Genomic DNA, 14,817 nt, shown 5'->3' on the forward strand with positions numbered 1-14,817 from the left:
TCCACCACGCGGCGCCCCCTGCTCCGCGTCCCCCGCTGCGATGACGACACGCACGGTCGGAATCTTCTGGTGGTAACGCCCGACGACTGGCGCGTGGCGTGCAGCGTGAGGAGACCCTGCAACAAGCCATGCTTGCCCGGATGGGCGGAGATCGAGCAGGAGTGGATTCTGTGGTGCACCAGGATGAGGGTGCCCACGAATCTTACCTTGTCACGGCCGGCTCTCCTCTCTCCCTCCGCGTTATGCATTGGTAGCTTTGTTGGATTGGCAACGCCGGTGAAGTTCGATATTGGAGGTAAGCAAAAATCTCGAGGTAGATTGAGTCTCTATATACTCCCTCCGTCCCAAAATTCTTGTACCCTACAAGAATTTTGGGACGGAGGGAGTATATACAAGGCTAGCTAGATGAGTAGTATCGATATACGGTTAGGATTAGGGGTTGTTTGGATTGGGTACGGAGTTTTTGCCAATTCTGTTTCCCGTAAACTCATTTGAAGGGCTAATCACCTGAAATTTGCGGAATTGATAACTTCCGAACGCACTGTGCTTTGTGTTTCGATCCGAACGTGTTCTGTACCATTAGATCAATTGGCGTGGATCTTGAAGCATGTGCTTGACACGTCATGTTTCTCGTTCGTTCGTTCGTTCCAGGAACTCCTCGGCCCGAACGAACGCCTTATCCTCTCCACCGTCACTTTTTCCTTCTGGGCTTCTTTTCCCCATCCCCATCGTCTTCACTGAGAGAGAGAGAGAGAGTCGAGCTGGAGCAGCCGCGCCTTGCCGCCGCTCACCGGTGAGGCCTCGCGGCGCCCCGTCGGTGGATTAGATTTCGGGGAGGCGCTCGAGGGGAGCGACGGCGGCGGAGACCTGGGAGGCGGCGGAGGTGCTGCTCGCAGGAAGTGGCGGTGGCGGCGGCTGCCACACCAGCGGAGCTGTCCAATGCCGCAGCAGGGCCTACCACGGCACCGGCAAGCTGCCTGCACTGCAAGCGGGGAGCGACGCCGGCGGCGACCTGGGAGGCAGCAGAGGTGCTGCTAGCAGGGAGCGGCGGCGGCGGCGACCGACCCTCCAGTGGAGCTATTCAACGCCGCAGCGGGGCCCTACAACGGCTTCGGCACGTTGCCTGCGCAGGGGCCTACCACGGCGCCGCGATTTCCTCTGGCTTGTCGACAAGGTGGACTTCTACCTCGGCGCCGTCTTCGGCAGCATCGATACGGGGATGGTGGTGGCTATGCTCATCTCAGTGTTGCAGGTGCGGCTCTTCTTGGCGCGGCCGAGGACGATGGTCATGGGCAACGTGCCAGAGACGCCCATCTACCGGTGGATGGACCAGTACACGACGTGCTCGACGGCACCCTTCGCGAGAAGATCACCCGATGGATTGACGACGACGACGAACGAACCTCGTCCTCAACATGTGTGGTACGTTACAACAACTTGGTCTCAAATTTTGCCCACATCTGAGCATCTCAAGCAGAGCATGTCTGAAACGTGCCTTTCTGGACAGAGCGATTGGCAGCATCGACACCAGTGGTACGAGTATGCATTTCGACATGGCAAATTTTGTGTGGAAGATGGTAATTTAGTGAGTTGAAATTTCAATTTGCAATTAAATTTAGATAGTTCATTTTCACATGGCAATTTTTTTCTTCGACCCTGCATCTGTGACACCTCCAGTTCATCTACGATGTATCAACTGCAGGATACAAGTTCGCTAGTGTTTTTGTGTCCTGCCATTGCACATTGCTGCAACATTTTTTTGTAGGCTGCCATTCTGTGGTTTGTTCTAGAGCGCACATGGCAAGTTGGAGATAAAAATGTGACCCCCCCTCCCCCCTAAAAATGATGGAAAAATTGTTTTGCAGTGATGGAAGTTGATATGCACCCCCATTGCAAATTTGCCATGTTTTTTGTTTGGGAAACAACAATAATTGATATGGCAAATTCATATATTTGACATCTTTTTGCAAGAAGATCATTTTGGTTCAGTCATCTTATAGCGGTAAAAATGTCATGGCAATTTTAAACCCATTGTTGCCATGGTCAATTTCAATATGTAGTTTTTGCTTTTGGCGGTACAGATGTCATGGCAATTTTTGGCAAATAAGCTCAGTAGAACACGCTATAGTGGTACTGGCCAAAGCTTCCATTCCGAGTGGTGCTTGTATTCAGGGTCTAATATGACTCATTCACCAGTCACTGCAACGCTCTATCTGAATAGCTTAAGGGTTGATGTTTCCAATCCTGTACATGGCACTTTGGACACATTCTGCAATGAATTTTGAGCCTGAAATTGATGTTTAAGAAAGTATTAGAATTTAAGGACAGCTGCGTGCTAAATCTTATCACAGAGCTACAGAAAAAAGTAGATGAACTGATTATATTCTTTTTGTTCATATAGAAGTATCTATTAGCTTGAAAGACTCATCCTTTAATAGTATAGATATGAGGAGCTCACTGATGGCAAACTCAGCTGAAATTTGGGTTGTTCATAAATTATCAGATACATAGTTCCTTATCCATGTATTTCTAACAAGAGATTATATGCAACTGAAGTTTAAGTCATTATTTTTATTGCTATATGATATTAGATGACTCAGGTTTTTACCATATTAAAGAGAATATGAATTAGAAAGAAATACGAAACCTTAGTAATTTTGTTCTTCTTTACCAAGTCACTGTTCAAGCATCTTCCTCCTGCATATGTTGGAAACTTCACGCTGTCTCTTGTTATTTCCAGCTTAAACAGGTGCATCTTTGACCAAGTATAGGACGGGCAGATGTCGCGAAAGGAATACTCATGGTTGAAGACTGACTATGCTCCCTCGAGTACTACGCAGCAACAAACTCAGGTCAGTGTGCATTAAGATCTACAATAGTATGTGGTTGTAATGCAGAATTGAAAACTTTACCTTGAGTTTCTATAATTTGATCTGGTGACTTCATGTGCTAAGGACTTCCTTGTAGACTATGTTCTTCATGGTCGTTAATAAGGGCTCAGATCTTTTTCGCTTATTTGAATTATTGATTTGTTCCTTGCCCTTGCCCTTACCCTTGCCCTTACCATTGTCGTTGTCCTTGATGGCGAGAATCTTAATGTTCCTCTTCGCAGTGGCTCTAGACAATGCGACGTATAGCTGACCGTGAGAAAATATAGGGTCCGGTAGGTACACTCCGACAATCGGGATGGTCTGCCCTTGCGCCTTGTTGATTGTCATGGCAAAACTGAGCCTAATAGGGAACTGCTTCCTCTTTAACTTGAAAGGGAATATATCGTCATCGGATGGGCAGAGAGGTATCCGAGGAAGGAACACCCTCCTACCAGCATGTTGTCCTAGCACGATTTCTGCATCGATGGCGTTCCTTTGGAAACCCCGGACCACAAGCCTTGTGCCGTTACACAACCCATTAGCTGGATCAATGTTTCTCAACAGTATAACGGGGCAATTTAACTTCAGTTTGAGCGCATGCGGAGGCAGCCCGTTGGGAGTCAGGTTGTTCAGGAACTCTGGGGCATAGTAGCCGTGTGGATCATCCTCTGCAATATCAAAACTGTGGTAGATCTTCTCTTCGCCCTGGAAGCGCTCTATCATGCGTGTGTTTATCTTATCAACGTTGTCGTTCTTGGTGGAGAGGATCGCTCGAGATGTCATGTAATTTGGATCAGCCATGTTGTTGTCTAGAGCAGGAAATACATGGTCGATTAGCTTCTCTAGGTCAACGCCGTCCTTTGTTGGCTGCACACAAATATCTTCAGGGAGCCTTATGTTGCCTTCCTCATCGGTTTCCTCGGTGCCGTTGCCTACCCTTAGCAAGTAATCTGCAAACCACGGGTCGTTATGCGCTCTCATGTTGGTGACGAGCCTTAGTTGGCGCATGCCCTTCCATAGGTACGAACTCCGCAAGGTCGCATCGATTATCTGACCTCGTGACCCCTTCCTGACGACCGGAAGCACCTGCCTAAAGTCCCCACCGAACACGACAGTCTTTCCCCCGAATGGTCGGTCCCGTCGTCCCATGATGTCCCGCATGCTATTGTCCAGTGCCTCAACCGCTTGCCGCTTCGTCATGGTGGCCTCGTCCCATAGGATGAGTGAAGCCATGTGCAGGAGCTTGGCTGTTCCACTTTGCTTGGTGAAGCTGCACGACCCCCCATCTTCAATGCTGAGTGGGATCTTGAACCTCGAGTGGGCTGTCCTTCCTCCAGGCATGATGGAAGCCGCGACGCCTGACGTCGCCGTAGCCACCGCGATCTTGCCCTCGCCTCGAACCTTTGTGAGTAGTGCCTTGTATAGGAAGGTCTTCCCGGTGCCTCCTGGGCCATCGACAAAGAATACACCCCCATCACCAGCATCGACTGCTGCCAGTATCTCGTCGTATGCAAGCCTTTGCTCAGGGTTTAGTGAGGACGCTAAAGCAGCATCGTTCGCGTCAACCTCGATGGATGACTCCTCGGTGACTTCTCTGGCCTCGCCTCCAGTAGTGTCATAGGTCTCGTCGATGTCCGGAAGAAGGAACAACACTATGTCTTTGCCCATGGACTGTAGCATGCCCCTAATGTCAAGCAACACCATCTGTTCCACTGCCTTTGAGCACGTGTGTGATCGGCGGTAGTCATCAGACATCGCCTCTAGGTGCCTATCCCATAGACCGCGCACGTCACCTGGCTCGCAGAATACCAAGATTGTTGCAAAGAGCCTCCTGAGTGAGGCTGGCATCGCGAACTGTGTTGACTCTGTAAGACACTCGTCAAGCGTGTTGTCGGCCTCGATGAGGCCCAATCTCTCGGCAGCCTCACGGAAGCTATCACAGAGCACACCGTCCACGGTCCGCAGGTCCTCGAAGGATGTCTTGCCTGGTACATGGTTGAGCAGCACTCGCAGAAAGTACCGCTCCCCCTCGGCTGGATGGGCTGACACGATTCGACCTACTTGGTGCTGCTTTTCTCTCGGCCTCCAGTACTTCTGTCTCTGCCATGTGAAACTTCCCGGAAAGTCCTTGTACAGGATATCCCGAGCCCACACGTGCTGCTGATTAGCAAGGAAATACTCCGTCAGCATTGATTTAGATGCATTATCACGGGCAACGACATCGATCAGGTCCTCTCCTGCTTTGAACGTGACACTATTCATATTAGGGAGATGAAGCGGCAACTGTAGGACCGACGGGAAACTCTCAGAAAGGTTGAAGCCGAATATCCTCCACATCGCCTCCGGTGGAGTAACCCATCTCGCATCAACGTACCTTTTAATCTCATCTACAACCCCGTTGCTGTCAGGCTGGTCAATGCTGAATGAAGCTCGATCGTGACCCTTGTATACGTATTTGTAAAGGTACTTGACGGCCTTGATGCTGGAGCACACCTTGACATTTATGTGGCAGTTGAACATCCGCAACAGATAAGGGTTATAAGGCACGACCCATCTGTTATCCAGCATTTGACGGCGTACCTTAGCCTGACGACCATCGTCCCGCCGTCGATAAACCGGGTATGAATCCTTCCCCTGTAAGGTGTTCTGGTTGAACGGTCGTGGGTACTTGCTCTTGCACTTCAAGTCTTGCATGCACACATTTTTGGGATTAAGATTGCCACATGGTCCGTGCATCATATGCTTCACGACCATGGCATAGAGCTCTGGATACTTATGCCTGTCCGGGAGCTCTGCCGATATGAGGCGATCATACTGCTCTGGCACCACGAGTTTATAATTTGAATTCATGATCAGCAGGAAGTGTGCATGGGGGAGGCCTCTCTTCTGGAACTCAACGACATACACATACGCTACCACAACACCAAGGATGTGTTTTTTGAACAACATTTGTTTCATGGTCTCTAGCTTGGCCTTGAACACGCGTGCGACAAGATCTGGTCGGTCCTGGGGTGTCTGGCCAGGAAGCAGCTCATTCAGTATCTCCTCCCAGCTAGGATTGCATGTCATAGTCAAAAAGATGTCAGGCTTCCCATATGTCTGCACCAGTGCCATGGCGTCCATATGCCTCCGCTTCATGTCTCGGTTGCTTCCTTGATGCGTCCCTGGTAACACAATCCTCTTCCCAACAGCGCTCGCTCGCATCTCCCCAACCGCGATGCTATCCACAAGGCCTTGGTATAGATCGGCACGTATCTCTGTCTGGTGGTCCCTGATCCACTTCAGCCTACATCCCTCAATCTTGATGAACATGTCGACACCCCACTGCTGAAACAGGCGTGCTCCGTGCAGTATGGGGTTGAATATCGCAGGGCGCGTCTGTAGCCGGTAACAGTAGTAGTCCCTGACAGAGACACACAACCGGCTGTTCCCCTCTGTGGAAAGACGTGAAATAAGAAGGTTAGGTACCATATGGAAGGATAGAGAACTTTTTGTGGCATATAAGCATACCAACCAGGCGCACCTGAATCGTTATCACGGTTTCTTCTTGGTTGTTGTGCAACCTCCCAAGGGACATTGTGCTTAGGGATATTTGGATGCCAACCAAGCTCCCCCCTTGGGAAAAAGAGGGGATACGAAAGCGGGTCATAACAGCCATCTGTGGCATGTATACTATACTTCTCGTTGTTGTCCCCATAGAGTGTAATGCTGCGGTTGAACCTGTTTGCTAGATCGCTTCCCTCGACCCAAATCGCAGCCACCTCGGATGACACGGGTCTGTTATATCTTCGTTGGTCTAGCTTCTGGTCAATGTTGAGGTCTATCCGGTACTCCTCGAGATTTTCCTTATGGGCACCCAAACTCCTAAACTGCTGGGAGTAGGGGTTTTCCCTGAGGACGTCCACTAACTTGCTGACAACGTGCTGGTCCAATTGCTTGGTGGCCTCCTTGCGATGGTTTAAGCTGGGATCGTCGTCGTAGAAGTACAACTGCAAATGTTCAGGGCGAGATCTTGGACCGAACGAGTGCACCTTGTGGTACATAGTGCCATGTGCTCGAAACGTGTACACCCCGGACTTCATGTTTGTGTAGTTGTTGTCTAGGCTGACGCCAAGGGTAGTGAAGGCGAAGTGCCCGTTGAAGAACCGAATGCTCTCTCGGAAATGCCGAGAGTCTGCATCCGCGCTTGACCATAACCTCATCAGCTCTGGGATAGGCTCGCGTTCAGCTAGCTCAATCTCCCCGTTCCGACAGCAGAAGCCGTTAGTCTCGTACTGGAACTTCTTGGCCTTGCAATGGTCGCAGTTTGCCGCGTGCTTCAGGATGTGTGTGCTGTCTGGGATGTTCGAGTAGACATAGTCGAAAGGATCTAGGTCGATAGATCCCGTGTTGGAGGATTCTACAGGCTCATTGAGGTCCGTGCTATCAGTGTCGGATGCTGCAAGCATTGTGGAGATATAACAAGTCACGATGGGATGCACATCATAAACCAATAATATAGAGGGACGGGCAGCGAAGGACGCCTGGGAGTACCTTGACCGCCAAATAGGTAGTACTCATCATCCATGAGGTCACCGGAAAGTCCATTCTCGTCCATGATGCCGCTAAGGAAGGCTTCCATGTCAGCTGCAACATTGTTGAGCCGGTAAGTAATGGTTTAGTGTGAGTGGTCACCGGGAGGGGAGTAAAGGTGAGAGGGTTACCATCGGTCCCGATGGTGTAAGACGGCGTGCTCGACGAAGGGGAGGAAGCCGGTGAAGCAGCTCCTGTGGGCGGTGTTTCTGAGCTTGTTGCTGCTCTGTTCACATGCAAGGTACTTGGGTGTGGAGACCTCCGCTTAGCTGCAAAGCTTGCATTACGACGATCTAGCAACGCTGACCTCTCACCTTCTACTATGCTTTTCCTGTGCACTCTTCGTTTTCCGGCACTCCCTTGAATGTTCTTTACCGCCATAGCTCGTTTGTGAGCTCGCTCGTGAGCCCTACGTTGTGCTCTGGTCTCCTGGCTCTGCTCATGGGCTTGATTCTGGTTTTCATGTATTCACTGATCATTGGTTTGCTGCGAGGCATTTATGAGTTCGTCGGCGGCCTCATTATTGTCCAGGGTACGACTAATGTACTCGCCTGCACGGTTGAGGAGCTGGTAAATACTGGTCCAACTCACATGGACATAACAAGTAGAGTAGAGATGGGAGGATTACCGTCTGATTCGAAGCTGTAACCAGCCTTACTCGCTAACTGGGGGGAAGGAGCTGAAGCGGCGGGGTCTCTGGCATGAGTAGTCGACATCAGGTTGGGCGTAGCTAAGGTAGCTGCATCTGGGCGCGGCATTGCGATGGATTCAGCGCAAGGGATGTTGCGCCTAGCCGTGAGTATTGCATTGCGCTGAGCTAGCATCTTTTGTTTCTCCTTGGGTGGTATGTTCTGCACACGTGCTCTTCGGCGGGCGTTTGTCTCCTGCTTCTCCTCGTCTGTCATATTTTGGTATGCCACCCTTCTGCAGTAATTCCTCTCTTGATTCTCCTCGACCGGCATATTTTGGTAGGACGCCCTTCTGCAGCTGTTTCTCTCTTGCTTGTCCTCGACCATCATATTTTGGTAGGCCGCCCTTCTAAGGGTGTTACTTTGTTGCTTCTCCTCTGCTGTCATCCGTTGCCTGGCTTCTCTCTGACGGGCATTCCTCTCCTCGTCTGTTTTCTTCTTCCTAGCTGCTCTGCGGTGTGCATTGATTTTCTCCTTCTCTTCAGGTGTTAGTCTATCCCGCCGTGCTCTGTATTGTTCTCGCCTTTTCTGTTTTTTGTCAGATGTAATGATTGCATTTGAAGCAATGTGTTCAAGACCAGTGTGTGAGGTGTTGAGTCCAACCGCTATATCTGAGCCAATATTATGCTCGATGCTGCTTTGTGTTCCTTGAAGTGATACACGGTGATCATAGTAAGTGGCTTCACGAGAGTGATTTCCTGAAAAACCATTGTGTGGACCACTTAGGTTAACAAATGTATAAATGCAAGCTGAAATTTTTTTATGCGTAAGGTCGATACCGATTGGCGTTTGAACATGTTGTACTGGCTGAAAGGCTGTGAGATTGCCGGCTATGGGAACCATCATAGCCACATGTGTGTGCACATTGTCATCATCATCGGAAGACGAAACACTGTAGTCAGTGGTGTCCGTTTGTTCTCGTATGAAGAAACCAGATGGTGGCCGGGGTGTATTGGTGGGTTGTGATCTTGGTGTCCTCTCATAATCAAAAACTGATAAAATTAAGCTAGGCTAAGTTCTGAAAGCTTATTGAAGACCTTATGTTGAGACATGTGAGTGGCATACACATACCTCTTTTCCCTTTATCATACAGATGCCCTCTGTCCTGTGACATCTCTATGTCCTATAGCTTTATGTTCTTATTACCTGCATTCTTTTGCATTACAAAAATGATTAGATGGTTACTGTAATTATGACGATATTAGCAATACAGATTGGGGGAGTAAGTGCCATTCTGAAACGTTCTGCAGTTGCTGTGATTTCTTTGCATTGGGTGTACTTGCTGGAAAGCAGTGTTGGTTTTGTAAAGGATCTATATGTTTTCATGCATGAATTTCACTTCAGTTCATAAGAAGACGGTGTTGTTCTAACTTTTACTTTTAACATATCAGGATAACTCAGTCGAGAACTTTAAAAGAGCAAACAAGATTCTGGCTTCGGAGTCTGAGCCGGTAATTTCTGATTATTTTCGCTTGAATGTGTAAAGTTTTGTGTTTCTTTTCTTCGATCACATGTCTATTTATATTTAGGTTCAAATATGGGATTTCTCTGCGCGAACAACCTTCATATGGATGAATGAATGGAACCGTATGCCCCAAGATCCTCGGTCTAAGATCCTCGGCCTTCTGACCAGGAGGTCATATCTTCTCGATCTAATTTGCCATTCTATTGCCTATGCTTAATTTCTTGCATAAGATTGTTATAAATTAATTGTACAGTTGTGTTGGTCATAGTCTTTTATCTCCTAGCTACTTCTTAAGGCTTTTCTACTGCATTACTACTAATTAGCCAAATTAATCACCATTTCTGTTATTTCCTCCTGCAACAACGTAATTTTATTTGAATGCGGAGCACTGGAACGCTATATTGCTGGTTTTTTGAGTAAACATTCACTGTCCTAATGAAAAATTTCTACTTTAGTGACTTGAATTTTCATGTGCACATGGGTAGCAAGTAAGTAATAGTTGCTTTTAAGCGGGTTGAAATTGAAAGTATGCTTATAGCCCCCATCTTCTCCGAGCTTTTGAAATCTAACCTCGGCTCAATGCTGGAGTGCTAAATTCGGCTGATGCCTGAAGTTCTACTTATGTCTGGCAAGTTATAAGCATGTTTAGCATTGTATATATTGGTACTGGTACCCCCCTCCCTCCATAATATCAAAGACGATGACCGATCTGGATTGAGCCGGCTTCCTCAAAATAGATGAGTTGGCTTCTGCTAGGTTAATCCAGACTCGACTGGCCTGACTAAACAAAGTATACACCATGTTGTACTTATGCTTTTGTTCAGTCCTTAAAGGTTGAGTTAAGTATCTTTGTAATGTAGGTAATTTGCTCAGACATCATGAATGCATTTTATTTGTAGGCAACAGGTGAGGATGGTGGCAGGAGGATGTACCTGCGGCGTGAGGAGATGGGTGCAGGAACAGCCGGCGCGCGGAGGTGGCTGGTTCCGACGGCCTCAGGTGAGGATGGTGGCAGGAGGATGTACCTGCGGCGTGAAGAGATGGGTGCAGGAACAGACGGCCTTGGTGAGCAACACCATGAGAGGAGATGGGTGCAGGAACAGACGGCCTTGGTGAGCAACACCATGAGACGGGAGCAGAGGTTGCTGGTTCCGGCGTGGCCGGACTGGTTCCGTTCCGGCGGATGTGGCCGGAGGGCGAGTATGGGTCCAGCGAGAGGAAAAACTGGCGTTCCTGGTGACGTGCGATGACGGCTCGATGGAGCTTCCGCACTTGTTTCTTTGTTTGGTTTGGCTGGGACGTGTCTTTTTTTTGGTTTGTTTTTTTGGTCAATGCATGGAGTACTGTTGTTTTTCTTTGGCCGGTGCGTGATCGTGGTACTGTTGTTTTTCTTTGGCCGGTGCGTGATCGTGGATTGAGTCGTAACTGTTGTTTTTCTTTGGCCGGTGCGTGATCGTGGGCTGAGTTGGTGGAGATGTATCTGATCGTGGGCTGAGTTGGTGGCGATGTATCTGGTTCATGGGCCGTGTTAGCAACGGGATGCGATCGAGGGTGGGGTTGCGGTCGAACCATCACGACGACGACTGCATATCCCCCTTTAATAGTAGAGATAATATAAGAACGTTTCTAACAGTAGTGTAGTGTAAAAAACCTACTGTCAGAAACGTTCTTATATTATGGGATGGAGGGAGTAGTAAAATTCTGAATCGGTTCCTTGTTAATTGAATGATGTCATGCGCGGAAGGATAAATTCAGATTAAACTGGACGCCAGGAAAGTTCTGAAATTAAATATGTGAAAAGTGAAAGCAGTAGCTGTTGAGTTGTCTAGTTAAATTCAACGCCTCCTTGAATTGGCGTTGTATTGTTTAAATCCAGGGCCATTGTATTTCAGTATTGGTGTTCATCAGGGGCAGAACTAGCACTATAGCATTGGGGTCAGCTGACCCCAGTGAAATCATGTAAAACTAGTACTATTTTTTCTACTTATTGAAGAGAAATTAGTGTTGAACCCTTATATAGTCTATGAAAATGACCCCAATGACTATATTAGCTGGCTTCGTCCCTGGTGTTCATTAATAAGTCGGGAAGTACACCAACAAATCAAATTAGGCAGGCGTACTCACATTCCTTGCTCTGCCCCTCCGTATTTTCCCGAAAACATTAAGCAATCTCTCCTTGTAAAATTGTAGTATCAGTAGTCTGACCCCCCCTTCCGCTTTGCTTTGAAATTATTATGTTTGACATACATTCTATTTGTTTTGCAGGGAAAGTTAAAAGCAAGAAAGGTAGGGGAAAGTGGAAAGATGGTGGTGCTTTGAGATCTTCGCAACATGTGCCGTCACATATTCTTGCTTACCTGGATGTGCTTTCATTTAGCTTAAGTTGGATCTTGTCGTTATCTGTTGTTAGTAGTTGAACTGAGCGAGCTTCTGAGGTCTGTGCTATTTGCCATATGGAAATTTGGAGTAAAATCCCTTCATGTTTTCACTTAGAGCATCTCCAACAGCTGAGCTATATAAGCGCCGTGCCGGAAACTTGTGGTTTTTAGTGTGCGCAATTGCTAAGCGAGCTCCAACAGAGGCGCAATAACTGTGTGGCCAGCATAAAGAGTTCAACGTGCGGTCCGAAACGCCATCGCACGTCGTTTATTTGGTGCGCCCGCTTCTGCGCGCTGCACACTCGACCGCTCGCGCTGCACTCTCTTCGCCGCGCCACTTTCGTCTTGCCTGTGTCGTCGCCGGCGAATTGACTCGATGGACGGCCGTGCCGGCACCCCCCCTCACCCCTTTCTACACCCGTGACCCCTCCGCTATCATCGCCGCAAACCCTAGCGCGGGGAGCTTTGGCTTCCCGTCCGCCGGTGCTCCTCCAAACATGATGGACAACCGCGTCGGCACCCCCCCACCCCTTCCTACACCCGTGACCCCTCCGCTGCCGCCGCCGCAAACCCTAGCGCGGGGAGCTTTTGGCTTCCCCTCCGCCGGTGCTCCTCCAAGCATCGGTATTGCGCATGGCCTTTTCATGCCGCAACAGAAGACCTCGACGGCGGGTGCCGCCGCCCGCCGCGAAGCCTCGTGCCCCTCTCTCGAACCTGTATCATGCCCCCCCCCTCATCACCCACCTTCCGTTGAAGATCTTGCCAACACCTTCTGAGCTCCACATGATGATGCGGCGTGCGACAATGAAGAGGAGGAGGAAGAATCATCTTCAGATGAGGAAGATGAATCGGAGGACGAAGACGAGGATGAGGCATGATTGTTGATGTGCCCATTCGTTTGTGTGAACTTTGTCATGAACTTCGTTCGGATTTTGAACTTGGTTGGATGATGTTGTGGGCATGAATTTGAACTTTTATGTCATGAACTTGTTTGGGTGATTTTAAACTATGCCATGTCTTTATTTTCATGTTTCAAATATCACCATCATCTTCAAAACGCAACATATGGCAAGCGTCGGCTGTGCGCACGCGCTGAAGTTTAGCGCGTCTGTTGGAGCGGCTCGCGTGCGCTATAATTTACAGCGGCCGCTGGAGCAAGCGTGCCGTCCCGTGCAAAAACTCACGAACAACATGATGCAAACGCTTTTTTAGCGCGCCGCGCATAGCTCGGCTGTTGGAGATGCTCTTACTCAATGGAGATACAACTACCACTTATGCTTTGATTTAAGTTGAAGGTGAGTAGTGTCTATTATCAGTGGTAGCTTTATATTTACTACTCCGTACGTGACTAGGTGCATGTTTGCCTCTAGTTATAGAGTAAGGAAAATGTGAGAACTCTTATCTTCAATTCTTCATTTTGTTGAGCTCTACCACATGGAAAATTACATGGATGGAAATTTTAGTAGTCTCGATATGGAAAACAATAAGGCATCCCCAATCCGGCCATAAGGTGGGCCCTGGTGTAAATAGTAAGATTGCATGTGAAATGCACGGTTCGGTAAATACCCAATTTTAGATACTCAAATTACAAAGCGTGGTTCACTTTTTTTAGTCTTCGATGCACAACTTTGACTATGATTTTCATGTATAGTATGTCTACGCAAAATTAGCATGAAGATGTATGAAATAATACTATTTTGCAAAACAAATACAGTTTATCCATTTATAAATGCTTGATCCATATAATTTTGTATATTTCTCTCACACATGCCCAGTTCTAAACAAATTGATTGGACAGAGGTTTGAACGGAAGCGCTAAAGGTTTCATGTGATGCTGACCTCAATGAACCAGACCTTGAGAGTCTATCAAATGTTGGTTAAGTGCGCGGAGTATATGTTTTTTTTTCACATCATTGTGTGGAGTATATGGTTGTTTAAGAAGAGAGAATCGGTCGAAGGTCAGGAAGAAAGCAATCTCCAGCGCTCTTGGTTGCAATGAGTTACCTAACGCATCGTAAACGAACCCGTAGGTGTATGATTTCTTCATGCACGGGTACATGGTGAAGCGCAAAGTGGGAAGAGTTAGCCCGTGTGAAAATTTACCCATGATTGTTAGGACGTCGGGGACCACCGTCAATTATTTTTTCAAGGACCACATCTGAATGACACAAAATGCGACCTAGACACGACGCCGCACTACTGATCGAACTCTTTTTTGTTGATATGTTAAAATAAAATCATTTTCTTTGATGGCGTGTATACAATTTAAAACGATTGGTATGTAGAGAAAAAACTTACTCGACTATATCTACAGGCTCAGCGCTTGCTTTGCTAGCTAGGGCCGCTCCCTTCACACTCTCACCCTCTTCAGATCTAAACAAGACACTGGTGATCATTCTCTCTCCTCAACAGTGGTCATAGATCCAATCGGATCCCGCATGTCGCGCAAGGACGAAGGTGCAGCGTTGATGCGGTCGCCATCAGCGAGGGAGGAGACCTACTACTGGCGCATCCCGATCTATAGAATGCTCCGTCCTCTTTGACCCGGCGACAACTCAAAAGGGCATCCACCCCATTGCTCGTGTCGTTGCTTGGGCATATCCCGCCGCCAGTAATAAGGCTTGTTCTCATGCCCAGCTCCCCACATAGTTAGGCTTGTCGGCTGGTCCAACACCATCTAAATTTTTCATTAAAGAAAAGAACTACTTCATGCAGTGGAATTGATGTCGTGGTTGAATGGGAAAGAAATGGATAAAAGTAGGAGAGATTGGCAAACGAACCGATCTTTTGGTAGGAAATGGAAAGAGACAGGGAGAAGTTATAGTAGAGAATGGCCAACAGAC

General features: G+C 48.2%; 1 protein-coding gene across 13 annotated transcripts in view; it reads left to right on the plus strand.

The window, feature by feature from the left end:
- The window catches only part of LOC123045544 (uncharacterized), a 15,394-nt gene extending 3,326 nt beyond the window's left edge, over positions 1-12,068 (plus strand). Inside the window, exons 2-7 of one of the 13 annotated variants that reach the window (XM_044468632.1) lie at positions 652-1,174; positions 1,253-1,422; positions 1,508-1,577; positions 2,741-2,852; positions 9,523-9,582; positions 9,661-11,075. In XM_044468632.1, coding sequence (XP_044324567.1) covers positions 652-741 — 90 coding nt within the window. In that variant the 3' untranslated portion in view covers positions 742-1,174; positions 1,253-1,422; positions 1,508-1,577; ... (1 more) ...; positions 9,523-9,582; positions 9,661-11,075. Of the gene's footprint in view, positions 1-651; positions 1,175-1,252; positions 1,423-1,507; positions 1,586-2,740; positions 2,853-9,522; positions 9,585-9,660; positions 11,076-11,861 lie in introns of those variants that run through there. The other 12 variants (XM_044468633.1, XM_044468629.1, XM_044468628.1 and 9 more) reach the window with 12 other exon arrangements.
- The last annotated feature ends 2,749 nt before the right edge of the window (positions 12,069-14,817 follow it).

Source organism: Triticum aestivum, chromosome 2B (assembly GCF_018294505.1).
Source record: "Triticum aestivum cultivar Chinese Spring chromosome 2B, IWGSC CS RefSeq v2.1, whole genome shotgun sequence".
NCBI classification, from domain to species: Eukaryota; Viridiplantae; Streptophyta; class Magnoliopsida; order Poales; family Poaceae; genus Triticum; species Triticum aestivum.